We start from the raw sequence: 15,375 nt of genomic DNA, 5'->3' as shown, positions 1-15,375 counted from the left end.
ATTGTTTCAGGTATTATAATAGTTAAGTCTTTAATCCATTTTGAATTAACTTTTGTGTATCATGTCAGATAGCAATGTAGTTTCTGTTTTGTTTGTTTCTTTGTTTGTTTGTTTGTTTGTTTGTTTTTGCAGGCAGCTTTCCAGTATTCCCAATACTGTGTATTGAAAAACACTTCCTTTCTTCATTGTATGTTTTTGGCTCCTTTGCCTAAAAATTAGTTACCCATATATGTGTGGGTTTATTTCTGGGTTCTCAGTTCTGTTCCACTGGTCTGTTTTTCTGCCAGTACCATATATTATCAAAAAAAAGAAAGAAAGAAAGAAAGAAAGAAAGAAAGAAAGAAAGAAAGAAAGAAAGAAAGAAAGAAAGAAAGAGAAAGAAAGAAAGAACAAGTATTGGAGAGGATGTGGAAAAAAGGTAACCCTTGTACACTGGTGGTAGGTATGTATAGTGGCACAGCCAATATGGAAAACAGTATGAAGGTTCCTCAAAATATTAAGAATAGAACTACCATATGAACCAGCAATCTCTTTTCTGGGTATCTACCAGAAAAATTAGAAAACATTTATTTGTAAAGATATATGTACCCCTTTGTTCACTGCAGGATTATTCACAATAACCAAGACATGGAAACAACCTAAGTGTCCTTTGATGGACGACTGACATGGTACATATATACAGCCATAGAAAGATTAAGTATTGCTATTTGTGACAGCATGGATGGATCTTGAGACTATTATGCTAAGTGAAATAAGTCACACAGAAAAGGACAAGAACTTTATGATTTCACTCCTGGGTGAGATATAAAATAAAAAGCATCAAATGAACAACAAACAAAACAAAAAACTCACAGATACAGACAACAAAATGGTGTTTACTAGAAGGGATGAGGGGACAGGATGAAGGGGGTCAAATACATGGTGACAAAAGAAAACTAGCTTTCAAGTGGTGAACACAGAATAAAGTATACAGATGATGTATTATAAAGATGTATACTTGAAATTTACATAATATTAATAACTAATGTTACCCTAATAAATGTAATAAAAAATTTAAATATAAAAAGCCACTGCTGGTGGGAATGCAGACTGATGCAGCCACTATGGAAAACAATATGGTGTTACCTCAAAAAATTAAAAATTGAACTGCCATTTGACCCAGTGATCCCACTTCTAGGAATATATCCTAAGAAGCCTGAAATACCAATCAGAAAGAATATATGCACCCCTATGTTCATAGCCGCACTATTTACAATTGCTAAGATCTGGAAACAGCCCAAGTGTCCATCAGTAGATGAGTGGATAAAAAAGTTGTGGTACAATTACAGAATGGAATACTATGCAGCTGTAAGAAAGAAAGATCTCTTATCCTTTGAGACACATGGAGGAACCTGGAGAGTATTATGCTAAGCGAAATAAGCCATTCAGAGAAAGACAAGTATCACATGGTCTCACTTATTTGTGGAATATAATGAACAAAATAAGCTGATGAACAAAATAGACCCAGAGATATAGAAGTAGGGATCAGACTGAGAAACCTCGCGGGGGGGGGGGGGTGCGGCAGAGATAAGCCAAAGAACTTATATATGCATACATGCATATATGTATAATCAATGGACATAGACAACAATACTGTGAAGAGGGGGCGGGAGTGGGAAGGAGGGTATCAATGGGGGGGGAAGGAGAAACAAAAATAAATTAATTAATAAGAAAATGTAAAAAGCCATGTGTCATAAACAATCATTCTCACTGCATAGTGAGTTTTACATATGCTACTCAAAGCAATCTTAATCTCTTCTACCTCTTATGTCATGACAAGATCCTGATTTAACTAATTATTTTTCTGAAAGTTTACCAATCTGATATTGTGGCATAAACAACTAGGCTTTAATTCTGGAATGCAAGAGGGTTCAGTGTTTGAAAGCCATTTGTTCAACACATTTACAGACTACCTACTATATGCAGTGCATTATTTTCAATGCTATGGTTACAGCAGTGAATAAAACAGACCTAAATGTATAAGCTTTTGGTCTTTACATTGTAGTGAGAAAGCCAAACAATAAAAATATAAAATATATAGCATATTATTAGTAATACATATGAAAAAGAAAAAACAATAAAGGCAGAAAGAAAAGATATGAAAAGTCAAATGGGTTGAGCTTTTAGATAGGGTGACCAGGGAAGAAATCAATAGAAAAATGACCTTTTGAGTAAAGACCTGAGGTCAGTGAGGAATCTAAGTATGGTGATATCTGGGGGAAGAATATCCCAGGCAGAAGGACAAGCAAATACAAAGGTTATGTGAAGGCAAGGAGTCCAGTATGTTCCAGGAACATCAAAGAGGCCAGGATGGCTATGCTAGAGGGAGGGCAGTAGAAGATGAGGCAGAGAGGTAATAAGGTTGTAGAAAGTAAGGCCTTCTCGATTGCAGTAAGAACATTTGCATTTACTTTAAATGTTATGAGCAGGAAGTGAAGAGTTTGAATTCAGAGGATGTGTTGAAAATAGACTACTGGGATACTAAAGAGACAGGGAGGCTGGTCTATCTGTACCATTCATTACAATGGCAAACTGAAGGAGACAATAAACCTTACAATCAAAGCATTTGATAAAATTACTGATTTTTAATTTTTTTAAAAAAACTGCTAATATAATATGAAAAGGAGAAAATAATCTATGCAATAAAGAATTATATATAATTTAATGAATTATTCTTGGTTAAATTAAATTGGATATTATAAAGTCCTTATCTGATGAAGAACATATCAGAGATTCTTCTGACCTGCCATATCCCTCACTCCTTGTGGGCTACCAAGACCACAGAACTTATGAGGTGCCTCCACTCAATTTTTTTGCAGTACTGGAAAACATCAATGAAAGTACCCTTAAAAAAAAGGAGAGAATATATCAGAAACAGCAAAATTTACACTAAATGATGAAACTGAAAAGGCATTTCAACTTCTTTCAAAAATGAGTTAAGGAGGTGCTCAAGCATCACCATTACTCAACATAGTTCTGGAGATTTTGGTCAATGTAACACATGCAGAAAAGTGGGGAAAAGGTATAAATATTGTAAAGGAAGAAATGAAAAAAATCATTTGTTGATTATTTTGTATACAGACCTCAAGAACCAAAGGTATCACCTGAAAACCATTGTAAATAATAAGACAGATCACAAAAATTGTGAAATATAAAATAAATGTATAATGGTATATAACATTTTCCTTAAACAGAAAATTACCTATCAGAAGCTGTAATTGGAGAAAAGAATAGCATTTCAGGAACAAAGACTACTAAATACTTAGGAAAAAACTAAAAAGTAATAGGAATTACTTAGCTGAAGAAATTTATGAAATCTGATTAATATACATAAAAATAGGTCTGAGTGAAGTGAAGACATACTTTATTCATGGAGGGGAACTCTTTTTTTTTTTTTTTTATCCTCACCCGAGGACATTTTTCCATTTTTTGAATAGATGGAGTGGGAGGGAGAGAGAGGGAGAGAGAGAGAGAGAGAGAGAGAGAGAAGACAAACTGCAACTGAAGTATGTGCCCTTAGCGGGAACCGAACCTGGGTCTCTCTGGACTGCAGGCCAACGCTCCAACCGCTGAGCCAAACTGGCCAGGGCAATGGAGGGGAACTCTTGATGTTAAGATATCAATGTTCCTCAAATTAATTTGAGATTTATTGCAATTACAATACAAATTCCAAATACTTATTTGTTTATTGTTACTCAATTTGGAACTTGATTAATAAGCACAAATACACTTACCAATATGTTCATAAAAAGAAATTGTTAATAGTTGCTAGGAGTGGAAAAGATATTACTTCATATATTTCCTTATTGCTTTGAATATTTTAACCACTAGTATATACTGCTGATTTTTACCAGAAAAAAAAATTCACATGGAAGAGATTCCTAGTATGAACTATTATATATAACACAGACTCTCTAGGCCATTGTATTGGTTCTCGGTATCTGGAGGAGTTGTCACAGACCTCTTGAGAAACGGATGAGGTCAATGACCTATATTTTTGGAAAGTAAATGCACTTAACCAGACATACACTCACAAACAAAACCTTGCATAGAATTTCAGGTAGACCACAGAGCTGGCCAGCTGGGAATGCCTACTCTAGGTTAATCAGTGTGGTCAGTGGAGAAAGTCCCTTGGAGCACAGCATATATTTGGCTAAGGAAGCATCAAAGTGGGCATGTAGTGCAGACCATGACCCTGTAGCAAGGCTAGGTTCTCCCTGAATTCCCTGCATTGAGGAGGCCAGAGGTGAGAGGAGGTTACACCAGGCTTCCAGACTGCACCTCTCAGGCCAAGTGGTAGCAGCAGACAGTGTTAAAAGCAATGTTAAGTCTTGCACCTTGAATGAGGGCAGAGTAGGCAGACCTGGGTGCTTCCCCCACCCCCAAGCAATCACTTCTCCAGGCTTTATGGAAACCCACAACTCCAGGGGTAGGTGGGAACAGCAATCCATTCTATGCATTCCTGAGTTACCTTTGTGGGAATTGGAATTTAGAGGAGAGAGGGATGGAAGAAGCGAAAAGCATTTACTGAGTTTGGTCACCTGAGTAAAGGTGGCATTTAACATCTTGGTCACCTATCTATGTATACCTATGGAGTGAGCAACAGAGTCAGATGCTTGACTGCAGGGGATCAGAAGCTCTGGCAGATGGGAATGGGTAAAGAGGGGCAGTACCTTCCCCTGCCTGCTTGACTGGACAGAGGATTTGACCACCTCTGCATCCCTCACATCTGTCATTTCTTTCACCTGACAGCTCTTCCTTTTGCCCAGAGCTGAACCACAAAACAGGAACCTAATCCAAGAACAGGTGTTCAAAACTGTCATGGTTACAGCCATCTGCTTACAGGAGGTTCACAAAACAGTCAAGCAATGGTTTGAGGACGTTAAATAAATGTGCTTCTCTAACAGAACAAGACAGGATCATTTTTGTTTTGTTTTGTTCGTGAAAATGTTTTTTTTTTTTTTAATTAATTAACTCATTTATTTTGTAACACATGTCCCTCCTTTTTTCCCCCATTAATACCCTTCTCTCCACTCCCATCCCATCTCCACCTTCACAACACTGTTGTCTGTGTCCATTGGTTATGCATATATGCATATAAGTTCTTTGGTTTATCTTTCCCCGCCCTCCCAACCCCCTCCCTCTGAGGTTTGTCAGTCTGTTCCCTACTTCCATGTCGCTGTGTATATTTTGTTCATCAGCTTATTTTGTTCATTATATTACATAAATAAGTGAGATCATGTAGTACTTGTTTTTTCTCTCTGACTGGCTTATTTGCTCAGCATAATGCTCTCCAGGTCCCTCCATGCCATCTCTTCCTTACATCTGCATAGTATTCCATTTGTATATGTGCCACAGATTTTTTATCCACTCATCTACTGATGAACACTTGGGCTGTTTCCAGATCTTAGCTATTGTAAATAGTGCTGCTATGAACATAGGGCTGTATATATTCTTTCTGGTTGATGTTTCAGGCTCTTAGGATATATTCCTAGAAGTAGACTCACTGAATCAAATGGCAATTCAATCTTTAATTTTTTGAGGAAACTCCACATTGTTTTCCATAGTGGCTGCACCAGTCTGCATTCCCATCAGCAGTGTACTAGAGTCCCCTTTTCTCCACAACCTTGCCAACACTTGTTTGGTGATTTGTTGATGGCAGTCATTCCCGCAAGTGTGAAATGATACCTCACAGTTGTTTTAATTTGTATATCTCTGGTAATTAGTGACTGTTGAGCATTTTTTTTCATATGTCTCTGGGCCATTTGCATGTCCTGTTTGGAGAGGTGTCTATTCAGGTTCTCAGCCTATTTTTTAATTGGATTGTCTTCCTTTTGTTGAGTTGTATGAGTACTCTTTCTATTTTGGAAATTAACCTCTTAGCTGATGTATCGTTGGCAATTATGCTCTTCCATACAGTGGGTTCCCTTTTCATTTAGATGGTTGTTTCTTTTCTTTTCTTTTTTTTTTTTTTTTTTTTTTTTTTGGTATGTGCCCCTAGCAGGAACTGAACCTGGGACTCCCTGGTGGGCAGGCCGATGCTCCAACCGCTGAGCCACACCGGCCAGGGCAATGGTTGTTTCTTTTAATGTGCAGAAGCTTTTTAGTTTAATGTAGTCCCATTTATTAATTTTCCTTTGTTTCCCTTACCCAAGGCGATGTATCCGTGAAAATTCTGCTACATATGATCTCTGAGATTTTGCTGCCTACATTTTCTTCTAGGATTTTTATGGTTTCATGAGTGACATTAAAGTCTTATATCCTTTTTGAGTTTATTCTTGTGTGTGGTGTAAGTTGGTGGTCTAGTTTTATTATTATTTTTTTTGCATGTACCTGTCCAATTTTTCTAACACCATATATTAAAGAGACTGTCTTTACTCCATTGTATGGTCTTGCCACCTTAAGACAGAATCATTTATTTGTCCAACTTAAACGCTGTCCCAGGAGAAAAAGTAGGATATTATCTCTCCAAAATAAATAAGATCAGACAAGTGAACATTTCTCCATGGACCATATGGAAACATGTGTATCTTGTTGAGAAAAATTCTACTTTTAGATGTTTAAATACCTTAGCAGGTTTTGAAAACTATTTCCTACGTGGCCAATAGTATTCATTTTCAGGGTTTTTTTTGTTTTGTTTTTGGTACGTGCCCCTAGCGGGAACCGAACCCGGGACACTCTGGTCCGCAGGTTGATGCTCCAACTGCTGAGCCAAATCGGCCAGGGCTAGAATTCATTTTCTATGTGGTAAAAATGAACCAAAATTAATGGTGCCTTCCAATATTATGTGAAATATTTTTTTTATAAAGCATGCCCACTCTTTTTTTTTTTTTTGATGCTGCTTCTCGCACTGAACTCTTGTTGTATTTTCTTACTATAAAATAAATGGTGATGACAGCTTTAAAAACAATACTGAGGAAATAGGGAACAGATTAACAAACCTCAGAGGGATGTGGGGTGGGAGGGGTGGAAAGAGATAAACCAAAGAATTTATATTGATATATGTACAATCAATCTATACAGACATTAGGTTGGGGAAAGCAGGAGGAGGGTAGGAGCAAGGAGGCGGGGCAGTCAAAGGGGAAAAAAGGGGGGACATCTGTAATACTTTCAACAATATAAATAAATACATAACAATACCGAGCAGTGTTTCAGAAGTACAGCCCCACTCCCACCTCTTGTCTCCTTTCTGACATTGCCACTTACCTATACTGGAGTAGGGGCCCAACTTCAAGGGAAATGATGGACACTAGGTGACCAGGGCTTGGAGGTGGAGCAAGGGGAGAGTGTCCAGTTGCCCAGAAGAGGGTGACACAATTCCCCAACAAAAGAAGGTAAAAGTTGACCCTGGCTAGTTTGGCTCAGAGGTTAGAGCATCAGCTTGCGGTCCAGAGAGAAGACCTGGGTTCGGTTCCCGCTAGGGGCGGGTACCTCGGTTGCAGTTTGTCCCTGGCCCTGGTTGGGTTGTGCAGGTGGCAGCCACTCGATGTGTCCCTTTCAGGTCGATGTCTCTCTCTCTCTCTCTCTCTCTCTCTTTATCTCCCCCCCCCCACTCTATCTGAACAAAAAATGGAAAAGTGTCCTTAGGTGAGGATAAAAAAAAAAAAAAGAAGAAGAAGGTAAAATTTGACAATTGCCCAAGAAGATGCATCCCCCTCCCTGTAACCAGAAAAAGGCAAATTCTAACAGGGAAAGGGGGTTACTTTTTGCCTCTAGGATTACAAAGACCAAAAAAATGAGTGACAGGACCTGATGAGGCAGGGTGAGATGGGAGTGGGGGTAAATCAGGATGCTCGTGTTTTTTGTGAGAGTGGAAACTGGAGACCCAAGCTTACTGGAGATGTGGACCTCACGTGACCAGGAGCTGACGTGGGCAACGGTACTTAAAGCCCTGACCGCCGTCATCCGTCCTCCTCTGGGTACCAACTCTGTTTCGCTGCGCACTGCCGTGCGTATAACCCAGGCGAGGAGGAGGAGGAGAAAATTCCCCCAGATCCGGGCAGGTGGGTGTGAGGGTGGGCATGACCTGGCACCCCTGAAAGGGGTAATCCCGAGATGCAGGAGTTTGAGGCCGCGGGCACCCCCGCCTCGCCAGCTCCTGGCCGGCTTTCCAGACCCCCGAGCTCAATCGCAGTTCATTTTGGTGGGCCGCAGGCAGAGGGGGAGGGGAGGGACATAAAGACTGATATCCTTGCGGAGAATTCGCTTACTTCCTCTCCCAGCCCATATGTTTTGTTTTTGTTTTTGACACTCAGACCCTGCACCCCACATGCCGTCTTGTTTTGAGAAAAGCGGGGAAGAGAAATAAACGTGGCAGTGCAATAAGGCCAGTGGAGAGGTTGGGAAAGGCTGACCGGAGGGGCACGCTATTTAGAAACAATCTTGCTAGTTCACTCACACCCTCACTTTGCACATACCTTCCCCCACCTCACCACCGTGCTCGCACCCTCTCATTTCCCGTCGGCTCTCTGTCCTTTAGGGGTGTTAAGAAATGGGGGTGCCAAGCTCTGTAGGGAGATGGAGGGTTTGGCGCTGTCTGGGCTTCACAGGAGGGGGGACCCTGAAAGAATCTGATATTAAACCGCCGTACTAACTCCCAGCCCGCTTTCCGGACACCTCTGGCCCACACAATCCTTCACCTCCGTTTTTGCAGTCCTGGAAAAAGGAGTTCGGGTACTCTGGAGGGAGAAATGGCGGTTAATATGGTATTTGGGTGGGGGGTGGGAGGCGGAGCCCAGAGCCGAGAAACTGGAAAATCACAACCCTCAAATCGAGAGGGCAGACACTGGGGTTCCTGTTCTGTAGGTTAATGCCAGTTCTGGGAGGCTGGGGACTGAAGGACGAGTGGTCACTGGAGGGGGACAAGATTGCTTGGCAGTAATTCCCTGTCCCGTGTACCGTCTAGCTCTCTGGGCACCCTCGCCCCGCCCCCTCCTGCTTCGGTGCAGGGGAAGGGGTGTGGCTGTCTGGCCCGAAGAAATGGCTGACAGGGAGGCGGGGCAAAGGGAAGGAGGGGTTGAGTGCCTGGGGAGACTGCGCAAGAGTGGCGGTTTGGGGTGGGAGAAGGGGTGAGAAGAATTGAGAGGTGGAACCATTTGTCATTCTGGTATGTGACTGCTAAAAGGCAATTGTTGGGACGCGTCCTGTGTTTGTACCATCCACCAGGCTCCAATGTCGGCTATTTTTCTGCCCTTCAGTCTGTCCTTAAGATGAAGTTTTAACTGAGCGGAAGGAGGGAGGAACAGCCCTGAATCCTTTCAGGTTAGTGTGGGGGTGAGAACTGTGGGAACCCCTTATGTGGGTGTGGCAGAAACCAGAGCAGATCTGTGACCAGAGGTTCCTCTTCCTCCCTCTTCTCCTTCTTTATAAGATACTCTTACCCTGGGCCTGTCCTTTTCCATGCAAGGAAAGGGGTGTGGCATCCGCCTTCTTAATTAATGGTTAGAGAAGGAAGGGATACTGGTGGAAAGAAGAGGCCTGTGAGAGAAAAACTTGGCCCACAGGGGCTCAAATCAGGAAAAGAAGCAGAATCCATCTACCAAAGACCCCAAAACACCCTTTCTGGGATCTCTCCACAGGTCTGTCTGCTTTTTGAGCCCTGCACACCTACAAGCCTGGTGGAGAAGGGCAAACGCTCCTGCTCACAGCAGATTGGTATGTGAATATGCATCATCTGAAGACCCTTGGGGTCATTGGGGGAGGATCAGAGCGGAATCTATGATCTCTACCGAGGTTTCTGCTCTCCATCAGTTTCCTGACGTCAGTACTGTCTCTCATTCCCCATTTGGGTGCTGGGAAATTGTGTGTTTTGGCATTGGGTAGGACAGGCTAAGGATGAAGATGTAGAAAACTTTAGACAACCAGGGTCTTCAATCAGCAAACACAGGCCTGGACATCTATGCCTGGGTACTAGCTAACCCACCAAGTATTATGTCCCCCAAACTCTCCTCTAAGTAGGCCTGGTTAGGCACCAAGTGAGCCAAAGCCATAAGCCTCATTTCTATCCTTTACCTCAGGTTCTTGCTTGGCTTGCAGCCTCTGCAGAACTTGTGAGCCTGAGTTGAAGTGCCTTGCCCTGACGTGCACACATCCTGCTTGGGCAAGCCAGCTCCACGCCCAGATCAGAGAATCATTCCAGCTGCACCATGAGCCGAGTTCGGGATGCTGGCTGTGTAGCTGCTGGGATAGTGATCGGGGCAAGTGCCTGGTACTGTGTCTACAAATACACCCGGAGAAGAAACCAGATGAAGAAGAGACTGGCTAAGCCTAAGACCAGGGCTCTGGCAGGGACTGGAGCCAGGGCTAGATCCGGACTAAGGGTTGGATTCACAATCGACCTTGGTCCAGGATTCAGTCCCCCATCCCCAGTCCTCACTGGAACAAAGGACAGGGCCCAGGATGAAGCCTTTGCCCTGGACGCAGCTGCAGCTGAGGTAGTAGCCCCAGCTGCACCCAGTGCTGAGACTCAGAGTGGGTCTGGAAGTCAGGCCCTGGAAGCAGAGGGGGCCTGGGTTGGGCCTCAGACTGAATTAGTAGTTGGAGTGGAAGTGGCTTCTACAATGCCTCCTGGGGAGGCAGAGGCCCTCATGGCTGCAGAGGCCCCCACAATAGTAGGGCCTCCCAAAATGGCAGACACCCCTGGCACAGCAGAAGCTCCTAGGGCGCCAGCAGTGCCTCCTGAGATACCAGCACCTACTGAGGCAGCAGCACCTACCGAAGCGGCAGAGGTTCCTGTACTGGCAGCGCTTTCTGAGGCTTCAGAGGCTCTAGGGACCTCAGGGTCCCCAAAAACAGCGGCAGCTGCTAAGAAAGCAACTCCTGGAGCTCATACTGGGGCTATACCTAAGGCCGGGTCAGCAACTGGAGCTGTACCCAAAGGTGGAGCTAAGGGTGGAACCAGGTCCCGGACTGGAGGCAAGGGCAAGGGCAAGAAAAACAACAAGGTTGAAGTAGACCAATTGGGGCTGGGATTCCGCCCTGGGGATGGGGCTGCAGCAGCTGCTGCAGCCTCTGCTAATGGGGGACAGGCTTTCCTGGCAGAGGTCCCTGATTCTGAGGAAGGGGAGTCTGGGTGGACTGACACAGAGTCAGAGTCAGACTCTGAGCCTGAGACCCAACAGAGAGGGAGAGGGAGGAGACCCGTTCCCATGCAGAAGCGCCCCTTTCCTTATGATATTGATGAAATTCTGGGTGTCCGTGATCTCAGGAAAGTACTTGCTTTGCTTCAAAAATCAGATGATCCTTTCATCCAACAGGTAGCTTTGCTCACTCTGAGCAACAATGCCAATTATTCATGCAACCAAGACACAATTCGAAAATTGGGAGGCCTCCCAATTATTGCAAATATGATCAATAAAACTGATCCCCACATTAAAGAAAAAGCATTAATGGCCATGAATAACCTGAGTGAGAATTATGAAAATCAGGGCCGGCTTCAGGTGTACATGAATAAAGTGATGGATGATATCATGGCCTCAAACCTGAACTCAGCAGTACAGGTAGTTGGACTAAAATTTTTAACAAACATGACTATTACTAATGACTACCAGCACCTGCTTGTCAATTCAATTGCAAATTTTTTTCGTTTGTTATCTCAGGGGGGTGGAAAAATCAAGGTTGAGATTTTGAAAATACTTTCAAATTTTGCTGAAAATCCAGATATGTTAAAAAAGCTGCTCAGTACCCAAGTGCCATCATCATTTAGTTCACTCTATAATTCTTATGTGGAATCAGAAATTCTTATTAATGCTCTTACTCTATTTGAGATCATCTATGACAATCTCAGAGCAGAAGTATTCAACTACAGGGAATTCAATAAAGGTTCCCTTTTTTACTTATGCACTACATCTGGGGTATGCGTTAAGAAAATTCGAGCCTTAGCAGATCACCATGACCTCTTGGTGAAAGTGAAAGTTATAAAACTAGTTGACAAATTCTAATTGGCTTTGTGCTCTCAAAAGACTTGAAGAAATTTCTTGGTTTTGCAGTCTGGAAGCAATGAAAATTGAAGTTACTGCTCCTCCACTTGCTCATATAGTAAAGTGATCCTTTCAGCTGCCAGTTTTGAATAATGTATCATCCAGAGTGATATTATCTGTGACAGTCTCCAGCTTTAAGCTGAACCATTTGATAAATACCAAATAAATAGTCCTCTTGTACTGAAAACACATTTGTGACTTTAATCGTGCTGCTTGAATGGAAATATTTTTACTCTGTGAATTGACAGTGAACTTGTCTATCATTAATAGCCTACACTTCTATCATTTTTTTACTTGAATCTATCCACCAAAGACTTCATTTGTGTATCATCAATAAAGTTGTATGTTTTGACTAACAAAAAAAATGTTCTCATGCGTCAATTTAAAACCTAACTGGAGAATAAGGTGCATAAATAGAGAAGGACTGCTAACAGTACCTAGAAATATACCCATTGTGAAATATGCTGTCTGGCTAAATGAAGCAGAAGTTGCTATAAAGCTTCAAGGAGGAAGGGCACACTTAAGCTGGACCCTGGAGAACAGCATGAGAAAACATAATGGCATTCTGGAAGGGGAAAATGGCTTGAAGAAAGGCACAGAGGTGGGAAATCTTCCTGTGATAGGAAGGTAACCACCTTGACTGGAATGGGAACTGTAGGAAGAGTAATGAGACAGAAAGGTGGAAATGTAGGGTAACAAAAGTTTAGGGGAGATCCTGACCCCAAGCTGAGATATTAAAATATCCCGTCATATTCTGGGAGTTACTGAATATTTTGACCAAAAAAAAAAAAAAGAAATTTGGTGGCAATGTGCAAAACAGATTGAAGCTGGTCTGAGGTTAGATGTGGAGACTGGAAACATTTGTTAGGAACTTATGATAAACCAAGAACAAGATGATGATGAGTGAAGTAGGGTGGTGACTATAGCAACTGGTAGGGAAGGATGGTAATAAGAGACTCTTACCAAAAAAGTAAGGGTGTCTTATTTGGCTGTAGGTTGACAGAGAGGGAGGACTGCATAATCTGGTACAAGTCTGACAGAAAATTATCTTTCTTGGGCAATTCTGGTGACCAAGTAATGCCAAAATGAGTTATCATTATGAATGTTGAGGAAAAGTAGTGTGACAGATACAGTGACTCTTGGTGCAAAGAGTGTTTTTTTCCCCCTAGGTTTAGAGGACTAGGACAGCCTTCTTTTAGAAGAGGGACGGTGGTGAGACCCTTATGGAAATCCTACCCCACCCTTGAGTTCACTTAAGAGCAGATTCATCTTTCTTCCTCTCCTTCCTGGTCCACTGAAACAATGAAAGAAGAAAGTGGGAAAAGTCCCAGAGATTTTCCATACCCAGCCCACATCCTTGCCACTCCTCACAAAATCTTCATTTGTGTTCAAGTGTGTGGTTGGCTGTGGCAGGGATAGCAATAGGGACTCTGGGAAGTCAGGCACATAGAAAAGGGACAGATTGGTGGTATATATTTGTACAACTAATCTGGAAAATCATTTGGTAATCTTCATAAGAAGCTTCAAAGATGTACACACCTTTCAACCAAGCATTCCACTTGTAGGATTTTTTCCTAAAAAAAAAATAATCAAACAATTGTACACAGAGGAATATATAAGGATGTTCATTTGAGCACTGTTTCTAACAAAGAAAAATTAGAAGCAACTTAAATGTCTAACACTATGGAATTGGCTAAACAATAGGTGGTATGCCCACACAGTAAAATATTATGCAACTATTAAAAACTGTTGTGCTTCACCCTGGCCAGTTTGGCTCAGCGGTTGGAGTATCACCCGTGGACCAAAGAGTTGTGGGTTTGATTCTGGTCAAGGGCATGTACCTTGGTTTTGGTTCAGTACCCGGCCCTGGTCTGGGTCATGCAGGAGGCAGCCAATTGATGTGTCTCTCTCACATTGATGGTTCTCTCTCTCTCTCTCTCTCTCTCTCTCTCTCTCTCTCTCTCTCTCCCTCTCTCTCTCCCCTTCCCTCCCACTTTATCTAAAGATAAATGGAAAAATATCCCCAGGTGAGGATTAAAAAAACTTGCACTTCTATAATATTGGCAAGAAAAGACATTTGTTTGCCAAATGTAAGAGCTGTGGCATCAGTCAAAAACCACTTCTGCAACTGAAAGTGGGTGAAAATTCTTTCAGATATTTATTATGCAATCTCTGTATTTTTACACAGTGCTGGAATCATATTGTACATCAGTGGTTCTCGATGTACAGGCTGCTGCAGGTTCCTGAGACTATAAGGTCAAAATTATTTTCAAAACAATACTAGTATGTTAGTTGCTATTTTCACAAGGTTAACATTTGCAGTAATGGTGCAAAAGGAACAGTGAATATAACTGCTGGTGCTTTAGCATAGATCAAGGCAGTGTCCCCAAACTGTACTAGTAATGATTGCTTCCCTTATAGTCACACACTCAAATTTTTTAATCTAGTTATATTTTGAAATGTTCTTAATGGAGTGCATGTTTCTTTAATATTCTTTAATAAAATAGAAAGTGTGCACAAAGCACTAATCTACATAGCTTAATAACATGATTGTCTCAAAGAAAACTATTTGCAGTCATTTGAGTTGTGCTCTGAATTAGCTGATTTTTGTGTGGAACACTATTTTTACTTGAAACAATGACTGGCAGACATTTTCTAACTTGGGTATTGGGCAGACATTCCTTGAAAATGAATAAAGTGAACCTTCAAAAACAACAACTGGCCCTGGCCGGTTTGGCTCAGCGGTTAGAGCGTCGGCCTGCAGTCCAGAGAGACCCGGGTTCGGTTCCCGCTAAGGGCACGTACTTCGGTTGCAGTTTGTCCCCGGCCCTGGTTGGTCGTGCGGGTGGCAGCCACTCGATGTGTCCCTTCACGTCGATGTTTCTCTCTCTCTCTCCCTCCCACTCTATCTGTACAAAAAATGGAGAAATATCCTCGGGTGAGGATAAAAAATAAAAATAAAAAAAAAAAAACAACAACTGACAATATTTGTCACCAACAATAAAATTTGAGCTTTCAAACAAAATTAGAATTTTGGAAAATTTGCATACAGAACTCAAGGCTTAATAGCTTGTAATAGTTAAGGATTTTTCTGAAGAGACAAGTGGTGATAATAATGAAGATGAAAGCTTTTTTTTTTCTTTTTATCCTTTTAGGACAACTTATGAAAGACTTTTGGGCCTAATATTGATCTTAGTTTTACTGTGACTATTGTAACCCATATGATGTAGAACATGTGATTTAATAAAGAATATAATTGCTGTGGTAACAAGATAACCCTGCATGAACCTAGACCTCAAGATTGTTTGAACCATTAAGAAGGAGAATCTGAAAAGATGTCAATTCTGAAATAGTAAAG

At 41.9% G+C, this 15,375-nt stretch overlaps 1 protein-coding gene across 6 annotated transcripts; it reads left to right on the top strand.

Annotated features, from left to right (window-relative positions):
- The first annotated feature begins 7,965 nt into the window (after positions 1 to 7,965).
- ARMCX2 (armadillo repeat containing X-linked 2) lies at positions 7,966 to 12,316 on the top strand. Of its 6 annotated transcripts, XM_036271797.1 has the most exons (4): positions 7,966 to 8,042; positions 9,237 to 9,300; positions 9,618 to 9,693; positions 10,056 to 12,316. In XM_036271797.1, the coding sequence occupies exon 4, from the start codon at positions 10,185 to 10,187 to the stop codon at positions 11,976 to 11,978; it is 1,794 nt and encodes a 597-aa protein (XP_036127690.1). In that variant the 5' UTR covers positions 7,966 to 8,042; positions 9,237 to 9,300; positions 9,618 to 9,693; positions 10,056 to 10,184; the 3' UTR covers positions 11,979 to 12,316. The 6 variants fall into 6 exon arrangements, with proteins under 6 accessions (XP_036127690.1, XP_036127691.1, XP_036127692.1 ...); XM_036271798.1 differs by lacking the exon at positions 9,237 to 9,300; XM_036271799.1 differs by lacking the exon at positions 7,966 to 8,042 and having other exon boundaries at positions 9,130 to 9,300; positions 10,075 to 12,316.
- The last annotated feature ends 3,059 nt before the right edge of the window (positions 12,317 to 15,375 follow it).

The sequence above is a fragment of the Molossus molossus genome, unplaced genomic scaffold (assembly GCF_014108415.1).
Source record: "Molossus molossus isolate mMolMol1 unplaced genomic scaffold, mMolMol1.p scaffold_m16_p_2, whole genome shotgun sequence".
Taxonomy (NCBI): Eukaryota; Metazoa; Chordata; class Mammalia; order Chiroptera; family Molossidae; genus Molossus; species Molossus molossus.
The sequence above is the reverse complement of the archived record's forward strand: the minus strand, read 5'-3'. Positions and strand labels throughout refer to the sequence as shown.